Source organism: Ornithorhynchus anatinus, chromosome 1, assembly GCF_004115215.2.
Source record: "Ornithorhynchus anatinus isolate Pmale09 chromosome 1, mOrnAna1.pri.v4, whole genome shotgun sequence".
Taxonomy (NCBI): Eukaryota; Metazoa; Chordata; class Mammalia; order Monotremata; family Ornithorhynchidae; genus Ornithorhynchus; species Ornithorhynchus anatinus.
In genome coordinates, this window is record NC_041728.1 from 130,454,223 (window position 1) to 130,479,976 (window position 25,754).

Here is a 25,754-nt window from a genome sequence, read left to right on the forward strand (position 1 = left end):
CACCAGACCCCTTTCTGCCCTCTCTCCTGGGCAAAATAATAATAGTAATAACTGTGGTGTTTGTTAAGCGCTTACTGTATGCCAGGCACTGTACTAAGTGCCGGGGTGGATACAAGCAAATCGGGTTGGACACAGTCCCTGTCCCACTTGAGGCTCACAGTCTCAATCCCCATTTATAGATGCTCTGCACCCACGAAGCCCTCAATAAATACGATTGATTGAATGAATGAGGTAACTTCGGCACAGAGAAGTGAAGTGACTTGCCCAAGGTCACACAGCAGGCAAGTGGCAGAGCCGGAATTAAAACCCATGACCTTCTAACTCCCAGGCCCGTGCTCTGTACACTATGCCATGCTGCAGAATTAGGGAGCCTGGTTCTGGGGCGTCCAAAAAGCTTGGAAAGGCAGTAGGGGCCAGCCAAAATATGCAGGGGTTGTCTTTTTGCACAACCCCAACAGTAAGGGAAATTCACATTTTAACACTCCCTATGGCCGAGGCTGTGTGAACGATCGGCTTTTTCTTCCAACACCACATCGCACTATGTCTGGACAGAGGCTTGTTATCCCAAGAATATTCTCAAATTCTCCTATCCCGTTCTATCCAAAACGTGTAGTGAAAACAATGTGCTTGGGCAGAATAGTGTAGAGTTCCTACTTAGATGCAGGAGGGAAAGAAGGCAGACCTGGGAGACAAAACCTCGCCAACTTCACTAACTGTTGACTTGCAGCTGGCTTTGCTATATGGTTTCAGAGGAAAAAGGCCACAGGAGGTCGGGAGCATTTTAAGACTCTTAAATTTTAAGAATTTAAGTGCATTTCTTGACATCCTGAAGTTAACTCCACAGCACGTGACCTTTTAACTGAGGCAAAATAGCCAGGATTCTCAGGGAATTTATCAGGGCGATGCCTTAAGCAAGAATGTTATGCGGAACTGAATTTGGTAAATGCCCCCCTTTCGATGTGTATCCCTTCCTCCCTCCCCTCCATCACTCATCTGCCCCGCTCCACCTTGTATCTCCGCATCTCTACATTTTTTTTTCCTCCCCACATTCCGATTTCGTGAGGTTGTTATCGCTTAGTTGGGTTTAAATGTATCCATAGTGGATTTTTTAATGGAGACTTCAGGCGTTTTAGAATGTTCAGCCCTAACTACCAAGATGGGAGTTACAGAGAGCAACCACCATGCTGGTCATCGTAAAAGTACTTTTAGTGTCAATTGGAAAAACAAAATATTGGTCTGGAGAGACATGTTGGCCTGACCGAGGATGACGTTTTGTAAATTCTTTTGTTTATACTGATGGCCTGATATTGGAAAATAAACACTATTTAACTTGAATATCATTTTTAGGATTTTTAGGATTTTTAGGAGTGTTTGTTACAGTGCTCGTTTGCACACAGCAAGCACTTAATAAATATCATCGATTGATCAATCTCTTATTTATTGAGCACTTACTGTGTGCATAGCACTGTACTACTATTATATTTAATAAAGACATCCTGATACACTCTCATCCCTATTCAAGTGCTCATTTCTTGCCTTCTCCAATAGTTTTCCTTCCCAGACAGCATCTTGTACTTGAAGACAGAATCATAATAATAATTACGGTATTTGTTAAGCACTTACTATGTGCCAAGCACTTTTCATTCAATAGTATTTATTGAGCGCATACTATGTGCAGAGCACTGTACTAAGCGCTTGAATGTACAAATCGGTAACAGATAAAGACAGTCCCTGCCCTTTGACGGGCTTACAGTCTAATCGGGGGAGACCGACAGACAAGAACAGTGGCAATAAATAGAATCAAGCACTTTTCTAAACACAAGGTTAGATACAAGATAATCAGGTTGGACACAGTCCCTGTCCCACATGGAGCTCACTGTCTTTTCAGAAAAAAAAAGGCCAGAAAGGTTCAGAAGCATTTTAAGACTTTATCTGCATTTTTTGACATCCTGAAGTTAACTCCAGAGCACATGACCTTTTAACTGCAGCAAAATGAAGTTGGGGCCTGAGGTAACCAAGGCACAGAGAAGTAAAGTAATGTGTCCAAGGTCACACAGCAAACAAAGTGGCAGAGCTAGGTTTAGAACTCACTTCCTCTGACTCCCAAGTCCATGCTCTTGCCATTAAGCCAGGAAGCTTCAGGAAGACCTTTCAGGAACCCCAGTAGACTCCCAAGGGAGATTTAGGGAACTTGTCAATTAAGTTTAAATGATTCATCTGCTACTCAAAATGTTGCCTTGCTACCAACAGAAATACTGATAAAATACTTAACACCTTTTCTCAGAGTGGAAGCAAATATATTCACCCCACCCCCAGACCTACTGAATTATACAGTGCTCTGCACATAGTAAACGCTCAATAAATACTATTGAATGACTGAATGAATTTACATATCTGTCATTCTTTTATTTATATTAATATTTTTCCCCATCTAGACTGTAAGCTCATCAAGGACAAAGATTGTGTTTACCAGCTCTGTTGTAGTGTACTCTCCCAAGTGCTTAGTACAGTGCTCTACAAAAAAATAAGCCCTCAATAAATATAATTTGTTGATTGATGGATAGATTGCTTAAAGAACAGGAACTGCCTTTTGGGGCAAACTTTTCTAAACCCTATGTTAAGAAGGCTAAGGGCTCTGATTGGGCCACTCTTCATATTTATTCACTGATATTTTTACCTTCTAGAAGAGCTACTGGATAATGTCCTTGAATCTGATGATGAAGAGGAAGAAGATGACAATGAAGTAAGTTAGGGGTCCACACGGAAAGGTCTGACAAAAAACATTCGAGCCCTTACTAAGTGTGATTAATTGTTTTTTCTCGTTTATGATTCTGGGGAAAAGACCTCCCTCCTCTTGTTCTGAAAGTTCCAGATGCTGTTTCTAGGAGTGTTAGCTCTCAGGTTGATTTACCTTCACAATGGCTTTGCCAAGTAAGGCATCCATCAGTCCACCCAGGACAAAAGTGCAAACTCTAGCTATTGCAATTTTGTCTCGTACTTAGAGTTGGGAAATCTAAAATTAATATTTAATGCTACTACATGCATTTAATGTGGGTATGAATTAATTATGGGTTCATCGTGAACAACTTCAGAGATGTATCAATCAGTGGGAGCCTGGATTTGGTAATGAAAAGTCAGAAGATTTTCAACTGAATTACCAATCTACTGGTGACTTGGTTAATTTATTCAACTCCTCTGGGCCTGAATTTTTTTTCATCGCTTTAGTAACTTTTGATATCAGATTTTGAAGGTATTGCGAGATATCTTTTAGCTAATATCTGTGAAGTATTTTGCTATTCTGAGATGAAACACGACATGGAAGCAGCACAGCCTAGTGGATAGAGAATGGGCCTGGAAGTCAGAAGGACCTGAGTTCTAATCCCGGCTCCCCTATTTATCTGCTGTGTGACCTTGGGCAAATCATTTAACTTCTCTGTGCTTCAGTTCCCTCATCTGTAAAATAGGGATTAAGAATGGGAGCCCTATGTGGGATAGGGACCGTATCTAACCTGATTAACTAGATCTACCCCAGTGTGTAGTGCAGTGCCTGGCACATAGTAAGTTCTTAACAAATACCATAAAAAAAAGTCTAAATGGAAATTGTGGTGTTTACTTTCAGGTTTTCTGCCCTCCCTCACTCTTTCTTCCAAGAATGTAAAGTTAAGAGTTTCCTTTTTAGCTTATGGCAGTATCAAGTGATTCCTACTTCTTCTATCCAGGGAAATGACTTCATGTTTAGTTACAGATTTGTGTGGAAAATAGAAAAATAATAATAATAGTGTATTTGTTAAGTACTTTTATTATGTGCTAAGCATTGTTCTAAGTGCTGGAGTAGGTACAAGGTAATCAGGTTATCCCACATGGGGCTCACAGTCTTAATCCTCATTTTACAGATGAGGTACCTTGGCTTGCCCAGAAATCACACAGCAGACAAGTGCTGGAGCCAGGACTAGAACTCACATTGTCTGACTCCCAAGCCCGGGCTCTTTCCATGATATAGAAGTGCTGTGGGATAGGAAGATGGGGGAAGAGCAAAGGGAGCAAGTCAGGGTGACTGAGAACGGAATGGGAGCTGAGGAGAAGTGGGGCTTAGTCTGGGAAGGCCTCTTGGAGGAGAAGTGCCTTCAGTAAGGCTTTGAAGTGAGGGAGAGTTATTGTCTGTCGGATTTGAGGAGCGAGGGGCCAGAAGTAGGACGTGAGCCAGGTGTCTGCAGCGAGACAGGTGAGATCGAGGCACAGTGAGAAGGTTAGCACCAATAGACTCATTAGTGGTTGTTTGTCTGTGATGCTGTAATGTTGAGTGAGTCTCTTTCTCTCCTCATAGTCATTGGAAATTATTATAAGGAAATGGATTGCAGTTTGACCAATCAATCAGTAGTATTTATTTAGCACTTATTGAGTTCATTGCACTGTACGAGAACTTGGGCAAATAGTGGTGGTATTTGTTAAGCGCTTACTATGTGCCGACCACTGTTCTAAGCGCTGGGGTGGATACAAAGGTTATCAGGTTGTCCCATGTAGGGCTCACAGTCTTAATCCCCATTTGACAGATGAGGTAACTGAGGCACAGAGAAGTGCCCAAAGTCACACAGCTGACAAGTGGCAGAGCTGGGATTGGAACCCACCACCTCTGACTCCCAAGCCTAGGCTCAATAGAATTGATTCACACAATCAGATTCACCCAATCCACAAGCCTCACGAGGAGCTTACAGTGAAGAGGGGGAGATAGACATTAAAATAAATTGCAGATAGAGGAAATGGCACAGTATAAGGACACACAGTGTACTCTCCCAAGCGCTTAATACAGTGCTTTGCACACAGTAAGCACTCAGTAAATACGATTGAATGAATGAATGCCGTGGGGGTGGGGTGAATATCAAAGTGCTTAAGAGATACGCACCCAAGTAGTTAATTGAGGATCAGCATGGCCTAGCGGATAGGCATGTTGTGGGCAGGGAATGTGTCTGTTTATTGTTGTATTGTACTCTTCCAAGCGCTTAATACAGTGCTTTGCACACAGTAAGCGCTCAATAAATATGAATGAATGAATGAATCTGTGCAAGATAACTAGCCAATCAGTGGGCATTTGTTGAGTGCTCACTGTATGTGGAGCACTGTGTTAAGCAGCTGGGAAAATACTTATCAATACAATTGGTAGACAGTGAGCCCTGCCCAAAAGAAGCAGTGTGGGAAAGACATAGGGAAGCATTCCTGTCTTATGCTGTCGCGTCGTCTCCAACCCATAGCGATGCCAGGGACCCGTCTCTCCCAAAATGCCCCACCTCCATCTGCAGTCGTTCCAGTCGTGGATCCATTGAGTTTTCTTGGTAAAAATCCAGGAGTGGTTTACCACTGCCTTCTTCCGTGCAGTAAACGAGTCTCTGCCCTCGACTCTCTCCTGTGCCGCTGCTGCCCTGCTCAGGTGAGTTTTTATTTGTAACAGATTGCCTTCCTCTCATTAGCCAAGCTAAGAATGGAATGGACGGGCCTCTGCTTGATTCTCTCTCCTGTAGGCGAAACTGGTAGAGTGCTGGAAATTCTCCAGGTGCGACCCTGAGAGGTGGAGAAGCAGTCTAGACTAGTGGAAAGAGCATGGGCTTAGGAGTCAGAGAACCTGTGTTGTAATTTTGGCTCTGCCACTTGTCTGCTGTGTGACCGTAGGCAAGTTATTTCTCAGTGCCTCAGTTCCCTCATTTGCAAAGTGGGGATTCAGTACCTGTTATCCTTCCTACTTAGACTGTGAACCCCAAGAGGGACCTGATTATCTTGTATCTACCCCAGCACTTAGTACAGTGTTTAACATATAGTAAGCACTTAACAATTATCATTGCTATTGTAGAATATGGGCCTGGAAGTCAGAGGCCCTGGTTTCTGATCCTGGCTCCACCACTTATCCACTGCGTGTCCTTGGGCAAGTCACTTAACTTCACTGTGTCCCAGTTTCCTCATCTGCAAGTTGGAGAGTCAGTCATTCATTCATTCAATCATATTTATTGAGCACTTACTGTGCTCAGAGCACTGTACTAAGCACTTGGAAAGTACAATTCGGCAACAGATAGAGACAATCCCTACCCAACAACGGGCTCACAGTTTAGAAGGGGGAGACAGACAACGAAACAGAACAAGTAGACAGGCATCAATGCCAGCAATATAGATAAATAGAATCATAAATATATACACATCATTAATAAAGTAGAGTAATAAATATGTACAAATATACACAAGTGCAGTGGGGAGAGGAAGGGGATAGAGCAGGGGGAGGGAGCGGGGGGAATGGGGAGGGGAGGAGGAGCAGAAGGAAAGGGAAGGCTCAGTCTGGGAAGGCCTCCTAGACGAGGTGAGCTCTCAGTAGGGCTTTGAAGAGGGGAAGAGAGCTGGTTTGGCGGAGGTGAGGAGGGAGGGCATTCTGGGACAGTGGTGGGACGTGGGCCGGCGGTCGATGGCGGGATAGGCGAGAAAGAGGCCCAGTGACGAGGTTAGTAGCAGAGGAGCAGAGTGTGCGGGGTGGTCTGGAGAAGGAGAGATGGGAGGAGAGGTAGGAGGGGGCAAAGGGATGGACAGCTTTGAAGCCAAGAATGAGAGTCCATACCTCTTCTCCTTCCTACTTAGGCTGTAAGCTCCATGTGGAACCTCATTATCTTGTATCTAGTCAGTCCATCATATTTATTGAGCGATTACTGTGTGCAGAGCACTATAGTAGGTGCTTGAGAGAGTACAAGATAACAGTACAAGAGACACAGTCCCTGCCCACAATGAGCTTACAGTCTAGAAACGAGCTTACAGCCCCATCTACCCCAAAACTGTATAGTAAGTGCTTAACAATGCTTAACAAGTACCACAGTTAAGGAGCTTACAGTCTGCGAAGGAAGTCCTAATAATAATAATGTTGGCATTTGTTAAGCGCTTACTATGTGCCGAGCACTGTTCTAAGCGCTGGGGTAGATAGAGGGTAATCAGGTTGTCCCACGTGAGGCTCACAGTCTTAATTCCCATTTTACAGATGAGGTAACTGAGGCCCCAAAAAGTTAAGTGACCTGCCCAAAGTCACAGGTGGCGGAGCTGGGATTAGAACCCATGACCCCGACTCCTAAACCCGTGCTCTTTCCACTGAGCCTCGCTGCTTCTCTAGTATTTAGGACGCAATCTGTTCCAGAAAACTGCATCTGAAGTCGAAAAGTTGTAAGCGAGAATCAGTTGTCTCATAGGAACAGTGTTATTAATAGGGAGTTGGTTCCTGAACCAAAGTCAAGTACCTACTTTTTACCCAAATCCCTAGAATTAGGTCCTCATTCAATCATAGATGAAGCTACAGTTATGTATTTATAGGAGACCAGTGAGGTTCCATGATAAAGTAGCATTCCTTCCTTTTGTTTCCTTCTTAAACTAGTACTTAAAATATGTAATTTTATTGACCTACTGTTGTAATCATTTATTTTCAATTGGCCAAGCAATTATTGTTCAAAGGGAGAGGAGTTATGAATTAACTTTTTATTGCATTGATCATTAAGACCCATTTCCTCCTACTTTCCTCTGTAATTAAAAGAAGGCTTTGTGTCCCGCAGCTCTGATTAATAATGGACTTAAAGACTGCCTCCATAGCAGAGCCTCGTATGACTACAAAGGTTAAATATCCATTCATTTTTATCTGGATATTTTTTGAGTAAATATTAATGACCGATTTGGGTCTCTTGAAGCTTACATTACTGAGACATCACTTAAAGTAGTCCTGGAAATAATCATTTGCTTATTCAGTCTGGGAGAATTAGCAGTTAATCCTAGACAGAGTGGGAAAATGTCAATTTCATTCATCTTACTGTTATTTCATCTCTGTGGCACAAACAGTGGGTTGCACAGGTACATTTTGAATACAGGTTTTAAGGATAATAGGTTTTATTTAGTACCGTGAGTTCTATGAACGCTAGAACAGATTCATTCTTTAGAGCCACAACTTGCTTTTGTTTTCACCTCAGCTTTATTTTCAGAGCAGACTGATAGCAAACACTCTTAGGAACAATTGGTATTGGTGGCGGTTGGTGCAGGGTGGGTGGGTGTGATTTATTGTTGCGATGTCAAGCAGAGACTCCTCACCGTTGGCTTTAAGGCACTCAGTCACCGTGCCCCCCTCGTACCCCCTCGTACCGCACTACTCTTCTGCTACAACCCAGCCAGCACACTTCGCTTCTGTGATGCTGATCTCCTCACTCTACCTAGGATCTCTTCCATCTCGCCGCTGACCTCTCACCCACGTCCTGCCCATGGCCTGGAATGCCCTCCCTCTACATATCTGACAGTTACCCTCCCCACCGTCAGCGTTATTGAAGGTGCATCTCCAAGAGGCCTTCCCTGACTAAGCCCTCCTTTCCTCTTTTCCCACTCCCTTCCGCATTACCCTGACTTGCTTCCTTTATTCATCCCCGCTCCCAGCCCCACAGCCCTTATGTATCTATTTGTAATATATTTATATTGATGTTTGTCTCCCCCTCTAGACTGTAAGCTCATTGTGGACAGGGAATCCGTGTTTATACTATATTCTCCCAAGGGTTTAATAAAATTCTCTGCCCTCAGTAAGAGCTCAATAAACCCAAATGACTGACTGTTGTCCTGTTCATTCATTCATTCAATAGTATTTATTGAGCGCTTACTATGTGCAGAGCACTGTACTAAGCGCTTGGAATGTCCAAATCGGTAACAGATAGAGACAGTCCCTGCCCTTTGACGGGCTTACAGTCTAATCGGGGGAGACGGACAGACAAGAAGAATGGCAATAAATAGAATCAAGGCAATAAATAGAATCAGGGCAATAACCCTGCTTATTCTGTGGGACTCAATTATCCTGAACCTATCCCAGTGCTTAGTACAGTACTTGGCATATAGTAAGCACTTAACAGATACCGTAATTATTATTATTATGTTTAGCCATCCAGTTGGAGTTTGGGGAAGCAACTAAGAGCTGCCTGGAGTGAATCCATCATGAGGCCTGCTTTGACACATATGACCATTAGGATATTGATGTTTTAAGTTACTAATTTGGTAATTGTAGATCATGTTTTATTGTATGTTAATATACTGGCTATATATATGTGTGTGATAAAATTAATATATAATGCTAAATGTATATAATTATATAATATAATCAATGAACAAATGAACTGATAGTTATAATTATATATAAGAATTAGTATTAATTAGTATTATATATATAGTATTGGAGAAGCAGCATGGCTCAGTGGAAAGAGCAAGGGCTTGGGAGTCCGAGGTCGTGGGTTCTAATCCCAGCTCCGCCACTTGTCTGCTGTGTGACTTTGGGCAAGTCACTTCACTTCTCTGTGCCTCAGTTACCTCATCTGTAAAATGGGGATTAAGCCTGTGAGCCCTTAATACAATACAAGTGAATGAAAGTCTTAATCCCCATTTTACAGATGAGGTAAACTGAGGCACAGAGAAGTTTAAGTGGCTTGCCCAAGGTCACACAGCAGGCAAGTGGCGGAGCTGGAATTAGAACCCACGTCCTCTGACTCCCCCTTTCTTTAGATGATACCGATTCCTCTGCTTCTTGATGATAGTGGAAAGAACTCTTTCCTTGAGAGATTTTTGTTTTGATGTCGGTATGCGTGTAGCTTTTGGAGTCAGTCATATTTATTGAACGTTTACTGTGTGCAGGGCACTGTACTAAGCTCTTAGGAGATTACAGTATAGCAGACACATTCCCTGGCCACAGTGAGCTTACAGTCTAGAGGGAGAATCAGACATTAATATAAATAAATATATAAATAAATTACAGGTATGTACATAAGCGCTATGGGGCTGGGAGCGGGGATGAATAAAGGGAGCAAGTCAAGGCGATGCAGAAGGGAGTTGAATAAAAGGAAGAGGGCTTAGTCTGGAGTCTTGGAGGAGAGGTGCCTTCAGTAAGGCTCTGAAGTGGGAGAGAGTAATTGTCAGATGCGAATGAGGAGGGAGGGTGTCCCAAGCCAGAGGCAGGATGTGGGCGAGAGATTGGTGGTGAGATAGACAAGATTGAGGTACAGCGAGAAGGTTAGCTTTAGAGAAGCGAAGTGTGTGGACCGAGTTGTAGTAGGAGAGTAGTGAGGTGAGGTAGGAAGGGGCAAGGTGATTGAGTGCTTTAAAGCCAATAGTGAGGACTTTCTGTTTGATGCAAAGGTATATGGGCAACCCTGGAGGTGCTTGAGGAGTGGGGAAGTGTGGCCTGTACCTTTTTGTAGAATAATGATCCGAGCAGCTGAGCGAAGTATGGATTGGACGGGAGGCTGGGACGTCAGCAAGGGGGCTGATAAAGTAATCGAGATGGGGATAGGATGAATGCTTGGGTTAACGTAGTAGCAATTTCAGAGATGACCGAATGGCCGGCCCTGGTTGGGTAAAGGCTCCGGGAATGTGTCTTGCGGCTGTTACTCCACAACTGGCCTGACAGGCACCCATTGGCCCCCTGGAACACAGGTAAAATTTCTGTCTTCACATCATCTCCCGAATCTGTCCCTTTCTCTCCTTTCAAATGGCCCCACACTGCACCGAGTATTCATCCTATCCCGTCTCGACCACTGCGTCAGCCTCCTCGCTGACTTCCTTGCTTCCAGTCTTTCCCCTCTTCAGTCAATCCATCAGTGGTATATACTGAGCACTTACTATGTGCATAGCATTGTACTAAATGCTTGGGAGAATACAGTACAACTTCACTCTGCTGCTTTAATCGTTTTTCTACAAAAAAGATCAGCACATGTCTTTCCAGTCCTCAAAAATCCATCTCCACATCAAACTGAAACTCTTGACTATAATTATAATAATAGTGTTAGTATTTGTTAAGCGCTTACTATGTGCAGAGCACTGTTCTAAGCGCTGGGGTAGATACAGGGTAATCAGGTTGTCCCACGTGCGGCGCACAGTTAATGCCCATTTTACAGATGAGGTCACTGAGGCACAGTGAAGTGACTTGCCCACAGTCACACAGCTGACAAGTGGCAGAGTCGGGAGTCAAACCCATGACCTCTGACTCCCAAGCCTGGGCTCTTTCCACTGAGCCACGCTGCTTGCCACTCAATCAGTTCTCTCCCCCGCAATTTTTCCTTGCTTTTCCTTCTCCAGTCCATCCCCCACGCTGCAGTCCTCTTAATGCCAGTCTACTTATTCATTCAGTCATATTTATTGAGCACTTACTGTGTGCAGAGCACTGTACTAAGCATTTGGAAAGTACAAAGCAACAGATGGAGACAATCCCTACCCAAAAGTAGACTCACAGTCTACCTCGCTCTCATATATCTTGCTGTTGACCTCTTGCTCATTCATTCAGTTGTATTTATTGAGCACTTACTATGTGCAGAGCACTGTACTAAGTGCTTGGAAAGTACATTTCAGCAACAAAGAGAGACAGTCCCTGCCCACAACAGGCTCACAGTCTAGAGGGGGGAGACAGGCATCAAAACAAGTAAACAAGCATCAATAGCAGCAATATAAATAAATAGAATTATAGATATGTGCATACATATCTATGGGTTCGATTCCCGGCTCTGCCACTTGTCAGCTGTGTGACTGTGGGCAAGTCACTTAACTTCTCTGTGCCTCATCTGTAAAATAGGGATTAACTGTGAGCCTCACGTGGGACAACCTGATGACCCTGTATCTACCCCAGCGCTTAGAACAGTGCTCTGCACATAGTAAGTGCTGAACAAATACCAACATTATTACTATTATACACACACAAGTGCTGTTGGGCAGAGAGGCAGGGTAGAGTAGCGGGAGCGAGTCATGTCCCCTCTCCTTCCTGGAACTCCCTCGCCCTTCATATCCCGCAAACCACTAGTCTCCCCGTCTTCAAAGGCCCTACTAAAATCACATCTCCTCCAGGAAATATGTACTCTCTCCCTACTCCCCAGCACTTATGTACAGTTCTTTAAACTCAGTTGCTTCCCCCACTGATAATTTATTTTAATGTCTGATTCCCCACCTTGAACTGTAACTCTTTGAGGGCCGGGATCGCATCTGCTTACTCTTCCGAGCTCTCCCAAGTGCTCAGTACAGTGTTCTGCACAGAACAAACACTCATATGGGAGTCATATGGGAGAGAAAAAGAAAGAGGAAAAGAGGATAGAGGGGAAAGGGCCTGCACTCCCCTGCTTTCTTTATACAGCCCCAGTGGAGTCACAGTGGACCTGATAAACCTGTGTTTCTCTCTCCCAGGAAGAAATCTGTGAAATAGCTCTAAGTTGATCTCATTCCTCGTTAAATCTCTAAGGAGGAAAACAGCTAGACATTTAACTTTCACATGGGCAATAGCCGTGTAAACACCAAACAACTCACACTTACCTTCAGATTGAAATCTTCTTGTTGAGGGGGGAATGTTTGCCTTGAAACCAATTGATTGGTCTTTTGAAAAGGAACAAGGAATTGAAAAGGAACAAAGAACTCTTTGATCTCTCAGTACAAAGACAGCAGCTTGACCAAAGAAAAGAATCCGGGCTTGATGTGGGTTAAAGAATGTTGCTTCTTGAAAGGGAACCTGTGAATCAGAACCAGGGTCTGACTTTCATGAGGCCTGGATGAGACTAGCTTACCAGGTCCCCTTATGTTTCATAGATCCCCAAGGCTGTGGGAGGTGAGGAGCTGGGGCCGGTGAAGTTCACACTGCTTGGGAAAGGTGGGGAGGGGGTCAGTGTCCTCTCCACCTTCCTTGAGCGAGTTGTCTATACCCACTTTTTCAAATTCTTCTCCTCCAATTCTCTGCTTGACCCCCTCCAATCTGGCTTCCATCCCCTTCACTCCACAGAAACCACCCTCTCAAAAGTCACCAATGGTCTCCTCCTTGCCAAAGTCAACGGCCTCTACTCCATCCTCCTTGACCTCTCAGCTGCCTTCGAAATTGTCGACCGCCACCTTCTCCTGAAAACATTATCCAACCTTGGCTTCACTGACACTGTCCTCCTGATTCTCCTCTTCCCTTTCTGGCCATTCATTCTCAGTCACCTTTGCAGGCTCTTCTGCCTCCCAAACCCCTAGCTGTGGGGGTCCCTCAAGATTCAGGTCTCGGTCCCCTTCTGTTCTCCATCCCTTTCTATTCTCCATCCACACCCACCCCCTTGGAGAACTCACTGTCCTCCGCCCCCACCCCCGGCTTCAACTACCACCTCTATGCAGATGACACCCAAATCTACATCTCTAGTCCTCAGTTTCCTCAACTGCCCTCTCTCCCTCTCTGCAGGCTCCCATTTCATCTTGCCTTCAGGACATCTCTACTTGGGTGTCCTCCTGTCACCTCAAACTTAACACATCCAAACCAGAACTTATCTTCCCTCCCAAACCCAGTCCTCCCCCTGACTTTCCCATCACTGTGGACACCACCACCATCCTTCCTGTCCCACAAGCCCGTAACCTTGGCGTTGTCCTTGATTCCTGTCTCTCATTCGTCCACCTATTCAATCCATCTCTAAATCCTGTCGGTTTCACCTTCGGAACGTTGCTAAAATCCACCCTTTCCTCCAGATCCAAACTACTATGAAATGAACACATTCGCTTATCCTCTCCTGCCTTGATTACTGTATCAGCCTCCTTGCTGACCCCCCTGCCTCCTGTCTCTCCTAACTCCCATCCATACTTCATTCTGCTGCCTGGATCATTTTTCTAGAAAAATGTTCAGGACTAATTTCCCCACTCCTCAAGAAACTCCAGTGGTTGCCCATCTACCTCCACATTAAATAGAAGCTCCTTACCATCAGCTTCAAAGCACTCAGTCACCTTACCCCCTCCTACCTCACGTCGCTACTCTCCTACTACAACCCAGCTTGCACATTTTGCTCCTCTAAATGCTAATCTTCTCACTGTACAATACTTAGTACAGTGTTCGGCACCCAGTAAGCGCTCAATAAATACTGTTGAATGAACATAACTTCTCTGGGCCTCAGTTACCCCCTTTGTAAAAATGGGGATTAAGAGTGTGAGCTCCATAAGTGTGAGCTCCATGTGGGACAAGGACTGTGTCCATCCTGATTGACTTGAATCTACTCCAGTGCTTAGAACAGTGCTTGACTCATGGTAAGCGCTTAACAACTACCATAATCACTATTATTATTATGTGCAAGAGTATCTACCCCAGTGCTTAACAAATACTATTATTTGTTACTATTATTATTATTTATAATAAAATCAATCTTCATTTATTGTCTTTCATTCATTCATTCAATAGTATTTATTGAGCGCTTACTGTGTGCAGAGCACTGGACTAAACGCTTGGAATGTACAAGTCGGCCACAGATAGAGACAGTCCCTGCCCTTTGACGGGCTTACAGTCTAATGGAGGAGACAGGCAGACAAGAACAATGGCAATAAATAGAGTCAAGGGGAAGAACATCTCATAAAAACAATGGCAAATAAATAGAATCAGGGTGATGTACATCTCATTAAAGAAAATAAACAAAATAAATAGGGTAATGAAGATATATACAGTTGAGCGGACGAGTACAGTGCTGAGGGGGTGGGATGGGAGAGGGGGAGGAGGAGAGGGAAAGGGGGGAGAAGAGGGTTTAGCTGCGGAGAGGTGAAAGGGGGGATAGAGGGAGCAGAGGGAAAAAGGGGGGTGCTCAGTCTGGGAAGGCCTCTTGGAGGAAGTGAGCTTTAAGCAGGGATTTGAAGAGGGGAAGAGAATTAGATTGTCGGAGATGAGGAGGGAGGGCATTCCAGGACCACGAGAGGACGTGGCCCCGGGAGTCGACGGTGGGGTAGGCGAGAACGGGGGACGGTGAGGAGGTGGGCGGCAGAGGAGCGGAGCGTGCGGGGTGGGCGGTGGAAAGAGAGAAGGGAGGAGAGGTAGGAAGGGGCAAGGTGATGGAGAGCTTTGAAGCCTAGAGTGAGGAGTTTTTGTTTTGTGCGGAGGTTGATAGGCAACCACTGGAGGTTTTTGAGGAGGGGAGTGACATGCCCAGAGCGTTTCTGCAGGAAGATGAGCCGGGCAGCGGAGTGAAGAATAGATTGGAGCCGGGCGAGAGAGGAGGAAGGGAGATCAGAGAGAAGGCTGACACAGTAGCCGGGATATAACGAGAGCCTGTAGCAGTAAGGTCTTTTAACCAGTCCCTTCTTGTGTAAGGTTCAAACCCATAACTTAGAGTTAAAAAGCTCTTCTGCTTTTCTTCCCAATCTCCAAAGATCTAACTTTCTATTCCTAGAAAAGCTGACACACTCCTCAGCTTTTTTATTTTGCCCAGATTTTCTCTTAGTTTGATTTTCATGGTGGAGAAAAAAAAATAGTTTCTGGAGTAGCATTTTGTGAGCCATGTTTCAGCCTAGGGCGATTAGGCAATTTTAAAATTCAGTGGAACAGGTGCGTAAGCTGGAGATGAGGACTGGAGCTGAAGAGCAGTCTTGCCGGAGGGCATATTATAATTTCACAGGAGATTTCACCATTCTCCTCTGGTAGCTGATTACAGAAGGGAAGTGGAAGGTTTCTGCCAAAGCGAACAGCGGTAAAATTATACACCCATATCGCAAAGTTTACCTTGGCTTTTGTTAGAGAATTAGTTCGTGGTTGACTCACCCTATCTAGAGTTGTAATTTCTCTTCTCTAGGGCCCAGAAAAGTAATTGTTTTTCATTGTGAGGTGAGAACAAAGTTAGTTTTTATGTGCGGGTGGCAGGGGCATGCAGGATAAAGAAAATCTTCATACTGTACTTCCCAACTCTTCAGTTAATTGTTCAATAGGTGTGACCTGGAAAGCATCCAGGTTTACTTCGGTTCATTTCCAAAACAAAGTTATAAGTGATACATTCAGAGGATCTAGTTACTAGTTCAAAGGGACAGCTAAGGAACCTAACTGAGTGTCTTGTTCGTGGATTTTGGCCCACTTGGAGGTATGGCTTGTCGAGTGAATCAAACCATTAATCGTAAGGCTGCATTTTGGAGAACTCAATGCAATCAGGATTGGTTCAGCCTGCTGAGTCCCTCTTCTTGCATGGTTTCATTCTGTCTTTCTCTCCCTCCCTCTCCGCCTACCCCCCCATCCTAACAGCTGATGACCATTGCCTGCTGTAGGTGTGGGTGCACTGGTTTCCAGGTGGAAGAAATCAGTCAGGTCTATCATAGGTGAGCTGAACTGTTGATTGGCAAGCTATGGCACGGGATCCATCTTCTCATTTGGATTTTGCTTGATTATTCATTCATTCAGTAGTATTTATTGAGCGCTTACTGTGTGCAGAGCATTGTACTAAGCGCTTGGAATGTACAAATCGGCAACAGATAGAGACAGCCCCTGCCCATTGACGGGCTTACAGTCTAATCGGGGGAGACAGACGAAAACAATAGCAATAAATGGAATCAAGGGGATGTACATCTCATTAAAGCAATAGCAATAAATAGAATCAAGGTGAAGTGCATCTCATTAACAAAATTAATAGGGTAATAAAAATATTATTAGCGAAGAATTAGCGAAGGATGATTGAAGCGGCATGGCTCAGTGGAAAGAGCCCGGGCTTGGGAGTCAGAGTTCATGGGTTCGAATCCCGGCTCTGCCACTTGTCAGCTGTGTGACTGTGGGCAAGTCACTTAACTTCTCTGTGCCTCAGTTCCCTCATCTGTAAAATGGAGATTAACTGTGAGCCTCACGTGGAACAACCTGATTACCCTGTATCTACCACAGCGCTTAGAACAGTGCTCTGCACATAGTAGGAGCTTAACAAATACCAACATTATTTTGTTTGTTGGCACACTAACTCACTTAAAAATCCGAGTTTTAAAATCAAACCCTCACTGGTACTTATTGGGCTCTTATTGTGTGCAGACCACTGTAGCTAAGCACTTGGGAAAATACAACACAACAGATTTGGTAGACACATCCCTGCCCACCAGGAGTTTACAGTCTAGAAGAGGAGGCAGACATTCAAAGAAATTATGGATATAAGTGTTGCGGGGCTGAGGGTAAGGTGAATAGCAAGTGTTTAAAGGGTACAGATCTAAGTGCGTAAGCGGTGCTGAAGGGAGAGGGGGTCAGGGAAATGAAGCTTTAGTCAGGGAAGACCTCTTGGAGATGTCATTTTAGTACGGCTTCGAAGGTGGGGAGAGTGATGTTCTGTTAGTTATAAAAGGGGAGGGAGTTCTAGGTCAGAGGGAGGATGTGGGCAAGAGGTCAGCGGTAAGCTCGATGAGGGCAGGGAATGTGTTATATTGTTATATTGTACTCTCCCAAGCACTTAGTTAGGGTTAGGGTTAGGGTTAGGGTTAGGGTTAGGGTTAGTAAGAGCTCAGTAATACTGAAATAGACTGAAATAGAAATGAAGGAAATCTTCATGCTGTACTTCCCAACTCTTCAGTTAATTGTTTGATAGAGAAGATCTATAGACTGAAATAGAGAAGATCAAGGTACAGTGAGTAGGTTGATATTGGAGGAGCAAAATATGCTGGCTGGGTTGTAGGAGGAAATCAGCTAGGAGGGGTATGAGGCAATTGAGTGCTTCCAAGCTCTGTTTGATGTGGAGGTGGATGGGCAACAGTTAGAGGTTTCGGAGGAGTAAGGAGATTTGGACTGAATGATTTTATTAGAAAAATAATCTGGGCAGCAGAGTGAAATCCCGGCTCTGCCCCTTGTCAGCTGTGTGACTGTGGGCAAGGCACTTAACTTCTCTGTGCTTCAGTTCCCTCATCTGTAAAATGGGGATGAAGACTGTGAGCCTCACGTGGGACAACCTAATGACCCTGTATCTCCCCCAGCACTTAGAAGAGTGCTCTGCACATAGTAAGCGCTTAACAAATACCAACATTATTATTAAATAAGACCTGGGACTGGGGAGAGACAGGAGGCAGGGAAAGTTAGCTGATGCAGTAGTCAAGATGGAATATAAGTGCTTGGCTCAGTATAGTAGTTTGGGTGGAATTTAGTGATGTCATGAAGGTAAGAGAGACGGGATTTGGTGACAGATTGTAGATATGGGTTGAATGAGATGAATTCAGCAAGGTTACAGGCTGCTGAGACAGGAAGGATTGTGTTGCCCACCATGATGAGAAAGTCAGGGGAGGACAGGGTTTGGAGGGAAGATGAGGTGCTCTGTTTGGAATATGTTAAGTTTGAGGTGTCAGCAGGACATCCAAATAGAGATGGCCCGAAGGTAGGAGAAAATGTGAGACTGTAAAAGAAGAAAGGGGTCAGCCTAGGAGAGGTAGATTTGGGGATCATCCACCTAGATACGGTAGTTGAAGCTGTGGGAGTAGATGAAGAATTGAAGGGGACCAGGAACTGAACCTTATGGGACTTTCACAGGAGGATGGGAGACAGAGGAGGAGCCTGTGAAAGAGACTGAGAGTGAGTGGCCAGAGAGGTGGGAAGAGAAGCAGCAGAGGACAGTGTCAGCGAAGCCATGGTTAGATATTGTTTCAAGGAGAAGGGGGTGGTCGACACTCTGGAAGGCACCTGAGAGTTTGAGGATTGGGATGAAGTTGAAGTCCTTAGACTTGGCAAGAAGGGGGTCACTGATGACCTTAGGGCAGTTTTCGTCGTGTGAAGGGGCAAAAACGAGATTGAAGGGGGTCAAGGAGAGAATTGGAGGAGAGGAAGTGGAGGCAGCAGGTATAGAAAACTCACTCAAAGAGTTGGAAAGGAATGATAGGAGGGAGATGGGGTGATCACTGGTAGGAGCCTAAAATTAAGGCTTCTGCCTTTTAGAGGGTTTCATCAGCTTCTACATTTTCTGAAGTAAACCTGGACTACAGCCCTTGCCACTCACAAGTTAAGCGGCAGTCAAAATGAGCCCAATGGGCTGACTCACGGCTGCTGCCTTCTTTTCCACTTCAGTTTCTATGGAAATAGACATCAGATCACCCAAAACAAGGTGAGGGCTCTCAAGAACTGGTGGTTCTTAAGGCATGTATTAATCTTGTTTGTGCCAACATCCACTTCCATGGAAACAGTAAAAAAAGTGTTCACCGCTGTCTTGACCGTGAACTTTTTCTATAACACAATGCTTGAATTCATTTGATTTCTCAAAATGATAAAAATCATAATGGTGATTTTTCACTGTCCCGGGTTCTGATATAGAACTCCGATTTATCCAGTTGATACACACGCAATATGTCAGGTAATTTACATCTGCAATTTATTTATATAACTCATTTATTTATTTATATTAATTTCTGTTTGCCCCTCTAGATTGTAAGCTCACTGTGGCCAGGGAATATGTCTGTTGTTAAATTGTACTCTCCCAAGTGCTTAGTACAGTGCTCCATACACGGTAAGCCCTCGATAAATCGTGGCTCCTAAAGAGCCTGGGCTTCGGAGCCAGAGGTCATGGGTTCGACTTCTGGCTCTTCCACTTGTCAGCTGTGTGACTGTGGGCAAGTCACTTCACTTCTCTGGGCCTCAGTGACCTCATCTGTAAAATGAGGATTAACTGTGAGCCTCACGTGGGACAACCTGATGACCCTACCCCAGATCTTAGAACAGTGCTCAGCACATAGTAAGCGCTTAACAAATACCAACATTATTATTATTATTATAAATCCAATTGAATGAATGAATGTATGAATAGGGGAACAGCCTATTTTAGCAGCATCATGCGCAACCTGCATATTTTAGATCTTTAGTTGTAAATTCAGTCCATAAAAACCGTCCTGCCCATGGAACATAGTGAGTCATTTAGTTGCTGTTTATTGAATGTCAATAGAATAATAGAATCCTAGAGTTCACATGTCCCCTCAGCTCAGCTTGGGAGTCAAAGATGACGCACTTGAGGGTGTGAACTCTCCATTTTTACGAGTGGTTCTGACAGACCAGTACATCGTCCCTTCTTTCCAAGTTAGCAATACTCATAGGTTATCCTCGGGATTAACAGCTGTGGCTACTATTTACATCTCTGCCTCTTTACCTGAAGGGCAAATACCCATTATGTTTAAACTGAATATCACTAAAGCCACATCCCGCAACTTATGGTCTGCTGTTGTGATAAAGTGAGACAGAGACGTATGTCATGGCCATCATCACTCAATTGGCGCTGAGGTAGGTGCTGAAGGATATAAAGGATAATGGTTAGTGCTCAATAGATACAATTGATCGATTGAGTGCACGGAGCAATCTATCGACCAATTGTATTTACTGAGCGCTAACTGGGTGCAGAGCACTGTACTAAGAGCGTGGCATTATACACTATAACAGAGTTGGTAGAAGCATGATATAGTGGAAAGAACATGGGACTGGAAGTCAGAGACCTGGGTTCTAGTCTCAACTCTGCCTCTTGCTTGCTGGATGACCTCAGATTAGTCCCCTAACTTCTCAGAGAAGCAGCATGGCTTAGGAGAAGGAGACTTGGAAGTCAGAGGGTTCTCATCCCGGTTCCGCCACTTGTCTGCTGCATGGCCTTGGGCAAGCCACTTTACTTCTCCGGGCCTCAATTACCTCATCTGTAAAACGGGGATTAAGACCGTGAGCCCCACGTGGGACAACCTGATTACCTTCTATCTACCCCAGTGCTTAGAACGGTGCTTTGAACCTTTGGGCAAGTCACTTCACTTCTTGGCACCTAGTAAGCATTTAACCAATACCATTATTATTATTATTATTATTCTCTGGGCCTTAGTTTTCTAATCTGTGAAATTCACTCATTCAATGGTATTTATTGAGTATTTACTGTGTGCAAAGCACTGTACCAAGTGCTTGGGAGAGTACATATAACAATAAATAGACACATTCCCTGCGCACAGTGAGCTTACAGTTAGAGGGGGAGACAGACATTCATATAAATAAATAAATTACAGAAATGTACATAAGTGCTGTGGGGCTGGGCTCTTAAATTATGATCTCCATTTGGGACAGGGACTGGGTTGAATATAATTCTCATGTATCTGCCCAAATGTTTGGCATAATACTTTGCACCTCCTGTGCCCCTGGAGCAGTTAAGTCCTCACAACTTCCCAAAGAACAAAGAGGTGTAATAGTCTTAACCTAGTACTGAATCCCTAATTTGTGACTGTATAGATCCCAGTTTACTTCTTCCTCAAGCTGAAATCTATTTTAGCATCTGCTTCCTTGTGGGCAAGGATGTTGTCTCCTTTACCGCTCAAGGGCTTATTGCAGTATTCTTCACAGAGAGGGTGTACAATTAATACTGCTGATTGACTGATTGATTGATGGACTGACCACCTTTCCTGTTTACCATGAGTTGGCATTTTATCTAATCCTCCTCTTTGGCCAAATAGAATTGAAAAAATATTTGGTATATTTAGCATCTCGTGAAAGTTGCATCTCTTTGCCTGTCTTCCCTTTTCAAATCTCTTCTGGGGGGTAATCATGCCATTTCTTGATTCTGTTTTTTAGTGATTTGGCCCAATTTCCACTTCTTGTAACTTTCACATTTGTCCCTCAAAGCCTTTCCAAGATCCTAGCTTGGCATATTCATTCATTTATTCATGTTTATTGATCGCTTACTATGTGCAGAGCACTGTCTGTGACCCTTTGGGTTTTTCCGCATTCTGAAATATTCAGAAAATATTCTGAAATATTTTGTTCCTAATTCAGCAGAACTGTCTTCTGAAAAGTTCCCTGATCATATCCTTGGACTTGTTTGCCTTTTAGCCTTTCCTTTTATTGAATCTTTCCAATATGCTTTAAAAGCCATGTGGAAATTTGCTTTCTTAAAATCCATTTTCTTTATGTTGCTGAATGATCTCATCCCTTCTTTTTTGATCTTGGTAAGTCGTCGGTGGTATTTATTGAGCGCTTACTGTGTGCAAAGTACTTTACGAAGCCTTTGGGAGCCTCCACTAGAACAGAGTGTCCCACAGTCTAGAGGGAGAGACAGACATTAAAATAAACGCTGTGGCACTGTGGGTGGATTGAGTTTCAAATGTTTAAAGGATACAGCTCCAAGTGCATAGGGGATACCGGAGGGAGAGTGAGTAGGGAGAAATGAGGGCTTAGTCAGGTAAAGTCTAATGGAGAAGCTGTGATTTTTAATAACGCCTTGGAGGTGGGGAAAGTCAAAGTGATCTCTTGTATATGAAGGGGAAGGGAATTCCTGGCCCGAGGGAAGTCGTGGGCAAAGGGTGTGAGGCAAGATAGACTGAGGAGGTGGACATTGGCGAAGCGAAATGTGTGGGCTGGGTTGTACTAGGAAATCAATGAAATAAGATAATAGGGGCAAGCTGATTGAGTGCTTTAAAGCTGATAATAAGGAGTTTCCATTTGATGCAGAGGGGGATGGGCATCTGAGGAAGGGGGAGATGTGAACAAGACTTGTAGAAAAATGAACTTGGACAGCTGCATCAATTAAGGACTGGAGTTGGGAGGGACGGGAGAGAGGGAGGTGAGCGAGGAGGCTGATGCCGTAATCAAGGCAGTAGGGGATAAGTAAGTACTTGGATTAACGTGGTAATGGTTTGAATGGAGAGGAAAGGGCGGATTTTAGAGATTTCATGAAGGTTGAACCCCCGGGGTTTGGTGACAGATTGAATATGCGGGTTGAATGAGAGAGATGAGTCGATAACACCGAAACACCGAGGTCACAGGCTTGTAAGTCGGGGAATAGTGGATAATCACTCCCATCAGGGAATTCTATTCACTTTTAGGTCCTGCCTTTTCATAAGGATGAAATGAAGGCAGGGGTTCTGCCTTAGTACTTTTTATGCTAGGAAACTTTCCTGGGGTGATGTGCCTGCAGGAAAGACCCTGGGTAGCTCCAGAGACTCCTAGACACCTGCCTTGAGCATAGCTCCTTCCTGCCCTCTCAACCTTTAAGATCTACGCTGGGGTCAAGAAAAGGAGAAAATGGAGTTCTTTTCCCCCCTTTTTTTGGAGTAAGCATGATCTAGGGTGAATTAAACTTTTCAGATAAAAACTTCTATTTCCTATTTTCTGTCCTGGCTCTGCCACCTGTCTGCTGTGTGGCCTTGGGCAAGTCACTTCACGTAACTGGGCCTCAGTTACCTCAAATATAAAATGGGGAATGAGACAGTGAGCCCCACGTGGGTCAGGCACTGTGTCCAGCTCCTACTGAGAGCTCACCTCCTCTAAGAAGCCTTACCAGACTGAGCTACCCCCTTTTCCCTCTGCTCCCTCTGCCCCCCCTCTGCTCCCCCTCCGCCCTCTGCTCCTCCCCCTTCCCCCTTCACCTCCCCTCAGCTAAGCCCCCTTTCCCTCTGCTCCTCCCCCTCTCCTTCCCCCTCCCCTCAGCACTGTGCTCATTTGTATATAGTTTTTATTACCCTATTTATTTTGTTAATGAGGTGTACATCCCCTTGATTCTATTTATCGTGATAATGTTGTCTTGTGTTTGTTTCATTCTGTTTTGCTCTGCCGTCTGTCTCCCCCGATTAGACTGTGAGCCTGTCATTGGACAGGGATTGTCTCTATCTTTTGCCGAATTGTACATTCCAAGTGCTTAGTACAGTGCTCTGCACATAGTAAGCGCTCAATAAATACTAATGAATGAATTAATATTTGCTTGTATGCACCCCAGTGCTTAGTACAGTGCCTGGCACATAGTAAGCACTTAAATACCACAATCGTCATCATCATTATATCAAAAGATCTGGTTTTGTTTTAGGGTGTGTTGGCAAGAGCCAAATGAAGTGAAACACTGAAGGCAATTATTTGGATGTTTTGAGATGGGCAGGGGAGAGCCTATTTTTAAAGGAAAATTTGATGGTTTAGCCTAAAAGAGCCAAATTAATTTGTGTGTGGTACAGATTGCCTAGAAAATTGCCCAATTTTGCATTTTCTTTGCCTGTGAAGACACAGCCAAAGTGATTGATTGGGGCTTATAATTCTTGGAGGAGTAACCATAATAACTATGGTATTTGTTAAGAGCTTATGCTGTGCTATGTGGTTTTCAGACATTGAAGTGTCTCAGAGATAAAGAAAAGCTTTCTTAACAAAGGTTTGGGTAGTTTTGGAAGTAAAAATGGTTCAGAAAATCTGTTGCTTCTTCACTGTCTTGGATAACACTTGAAAGATATATCTGGGGAAAAGAAAGCAGAGAAGAATGAACACATTGAGTTGTAAGCATTCACAAACTGGAATTCATTCCAGAGGTAAACTAAATCGGAGTTCCAAACTATTAATTCCTTGCTGACACCTAATTGAAAATAAAGTTTTTTTCTTAATTTGAAAGGAGAGTAAACCATACTTCTCTAATCCATTTTCAGTACCACGATCACACCCAAAAGATGTTGTGGCCCACAAAAGCAATCTCAGGAAATGAAAAAATAGTCCAATCAGTGTTAAGATATTTCTTTGCCTTAAAGCCAAAGAGAAGGAATTTCTGATTTGATGCAGAGATGGATAGGTAGCCATCGGTGTTGTTTGAGGAGGGATGATTTTTTAGAAAAATGATCTGGAGAGGGGAGGGGCTAGAGCAGCGAGGTCACTGGGGAAGCTGATGCAGTAGCTGAGGCGGAATAGAGCAAGTGTGTGTTTCAGATTGGTAACAGTTTGGGTGGAGCAGAAGGGGCAAATTCTGGAGATATTGTGATGGAATTTGGTAACATACTGAATTCATGACGGAGCTTATTCTGCCTCAGAGAGAATCGAGATTTGTCATGGTGTGAGTCCTTTTTCAAGGCAACAGATCTGGAAAGCTGAACACCTTATTTCAGTTTCATAGAAGCTGATAATTGCATATTGTTCTGTTTTTTTGTTTTACAATTCTATCCATTTGAAATAAAGATTGTTCTTCTTGTCGCGGAAGCAGAAGACACTCTGTGTTTTCAGTTACTCATTGTCAAACACTAATACGATCACGAGGTCTGCACTCCCATATTCAGCGTGCCGGCCCATACGCGACAGAATGTAACAGGCGCCAAAGAGGCTATCCTCAAATACCTCAGGATTCGGCTCTGATCTCCTAGTAAAGCATCCCATTGACGTCTGTCTTGCCAGGATCACCGTGATACAGCATGATCCAACAGGCCAATAACCATAAAACAAAGATCCTCCATTTTATTAACATCAAACCTCCTACCCATAACAAGTCCCACCCAACCAAACAAACGTCTCCCACTTCCTCCTACAATTCCCAGTCAACTGCCAGGTTCTCTGCCCATTTCCTGACCTTTTGTCCCCTAAGTTAGGGGCCCAAAGTTACACAGAGTTCCAGCCGCTCCTCCACTCATTTTCCTTCCAATCGTCAGGCTTCGTATCTTGTTGTGGCTAAGGCGGACTTCAAATTGAACAGCAGAAGTCAAGCTCTGTAGGGAACAATGTTCAGGCTGTAGCTATAGCTCGCTCCTCTGACTTTTAGCAGCAGTGACCAAAATGATTATGGCAGTGGTCGCCTCAGCCATTTATATCCTTAAGCAAACATCTTGGCTGATCTGCTTTTTACTGGGCACTTGACGTCAGGAATCAATCAATCAATAGCATCTATTGAGTGCTTGCTCTGCCTGACTACTTGTTTTGTTTTCCTGTCTCCCCCTTTCCGTTGTTGGGCAGAGATTGTCTCTATCTGTTGCCGAATTGTACATTCCAAGCGCTTAGTACAGTCCGCTGCACACAGTAAGCACTCAATAAATACAATTGAATGAATGAACGTAGAACACTTTATTCATTCATTCATTCATTCAATAGTATTTATTGAGCGCTTACTATGTGCAGAGCACTGTACTAAGCGCTTGGGATGAACAAGTCGGCAACAGATAGAGACAGTCCCTGCCGTTTGACGGGCTTACAGTCTAATCGGGGGAGACGGACAGACAAGAACAATGGCACTAAACAGCGTCAAGGGGAAGAACATCTCGTAAAAACCGATGGAGATGGCATTTACCAAATGCTTAGTCGAGTG

General features: G+C 44.1%; 1 protein-coding gene across 5 annotated transcripts in view; it reads left to right on the top strand.

The window, feature by feature from the left end:
* ARMC9 (armadillo repeat containing 9) overlaps positions 1-25,754 on the top strand; it is a 194,448-nt gene that overhangs the window by 126,830 nt on the left and 41,864 nt on the right. For all 5 annotated transcript variants that reach the window (XM_029065519.2, XM_029065493.2, XM_029065511.2 and 2 more), the window contains one exon: positions 2,685-2,743. In XM_029065519.2, coding sequence (XP_028921352.1) covers positions 2,685-2,743 — 59 coding nt within the window. The remainder of the gene's footprint in view (positions 1-2,684; positions 2,744-25,754) is intronic.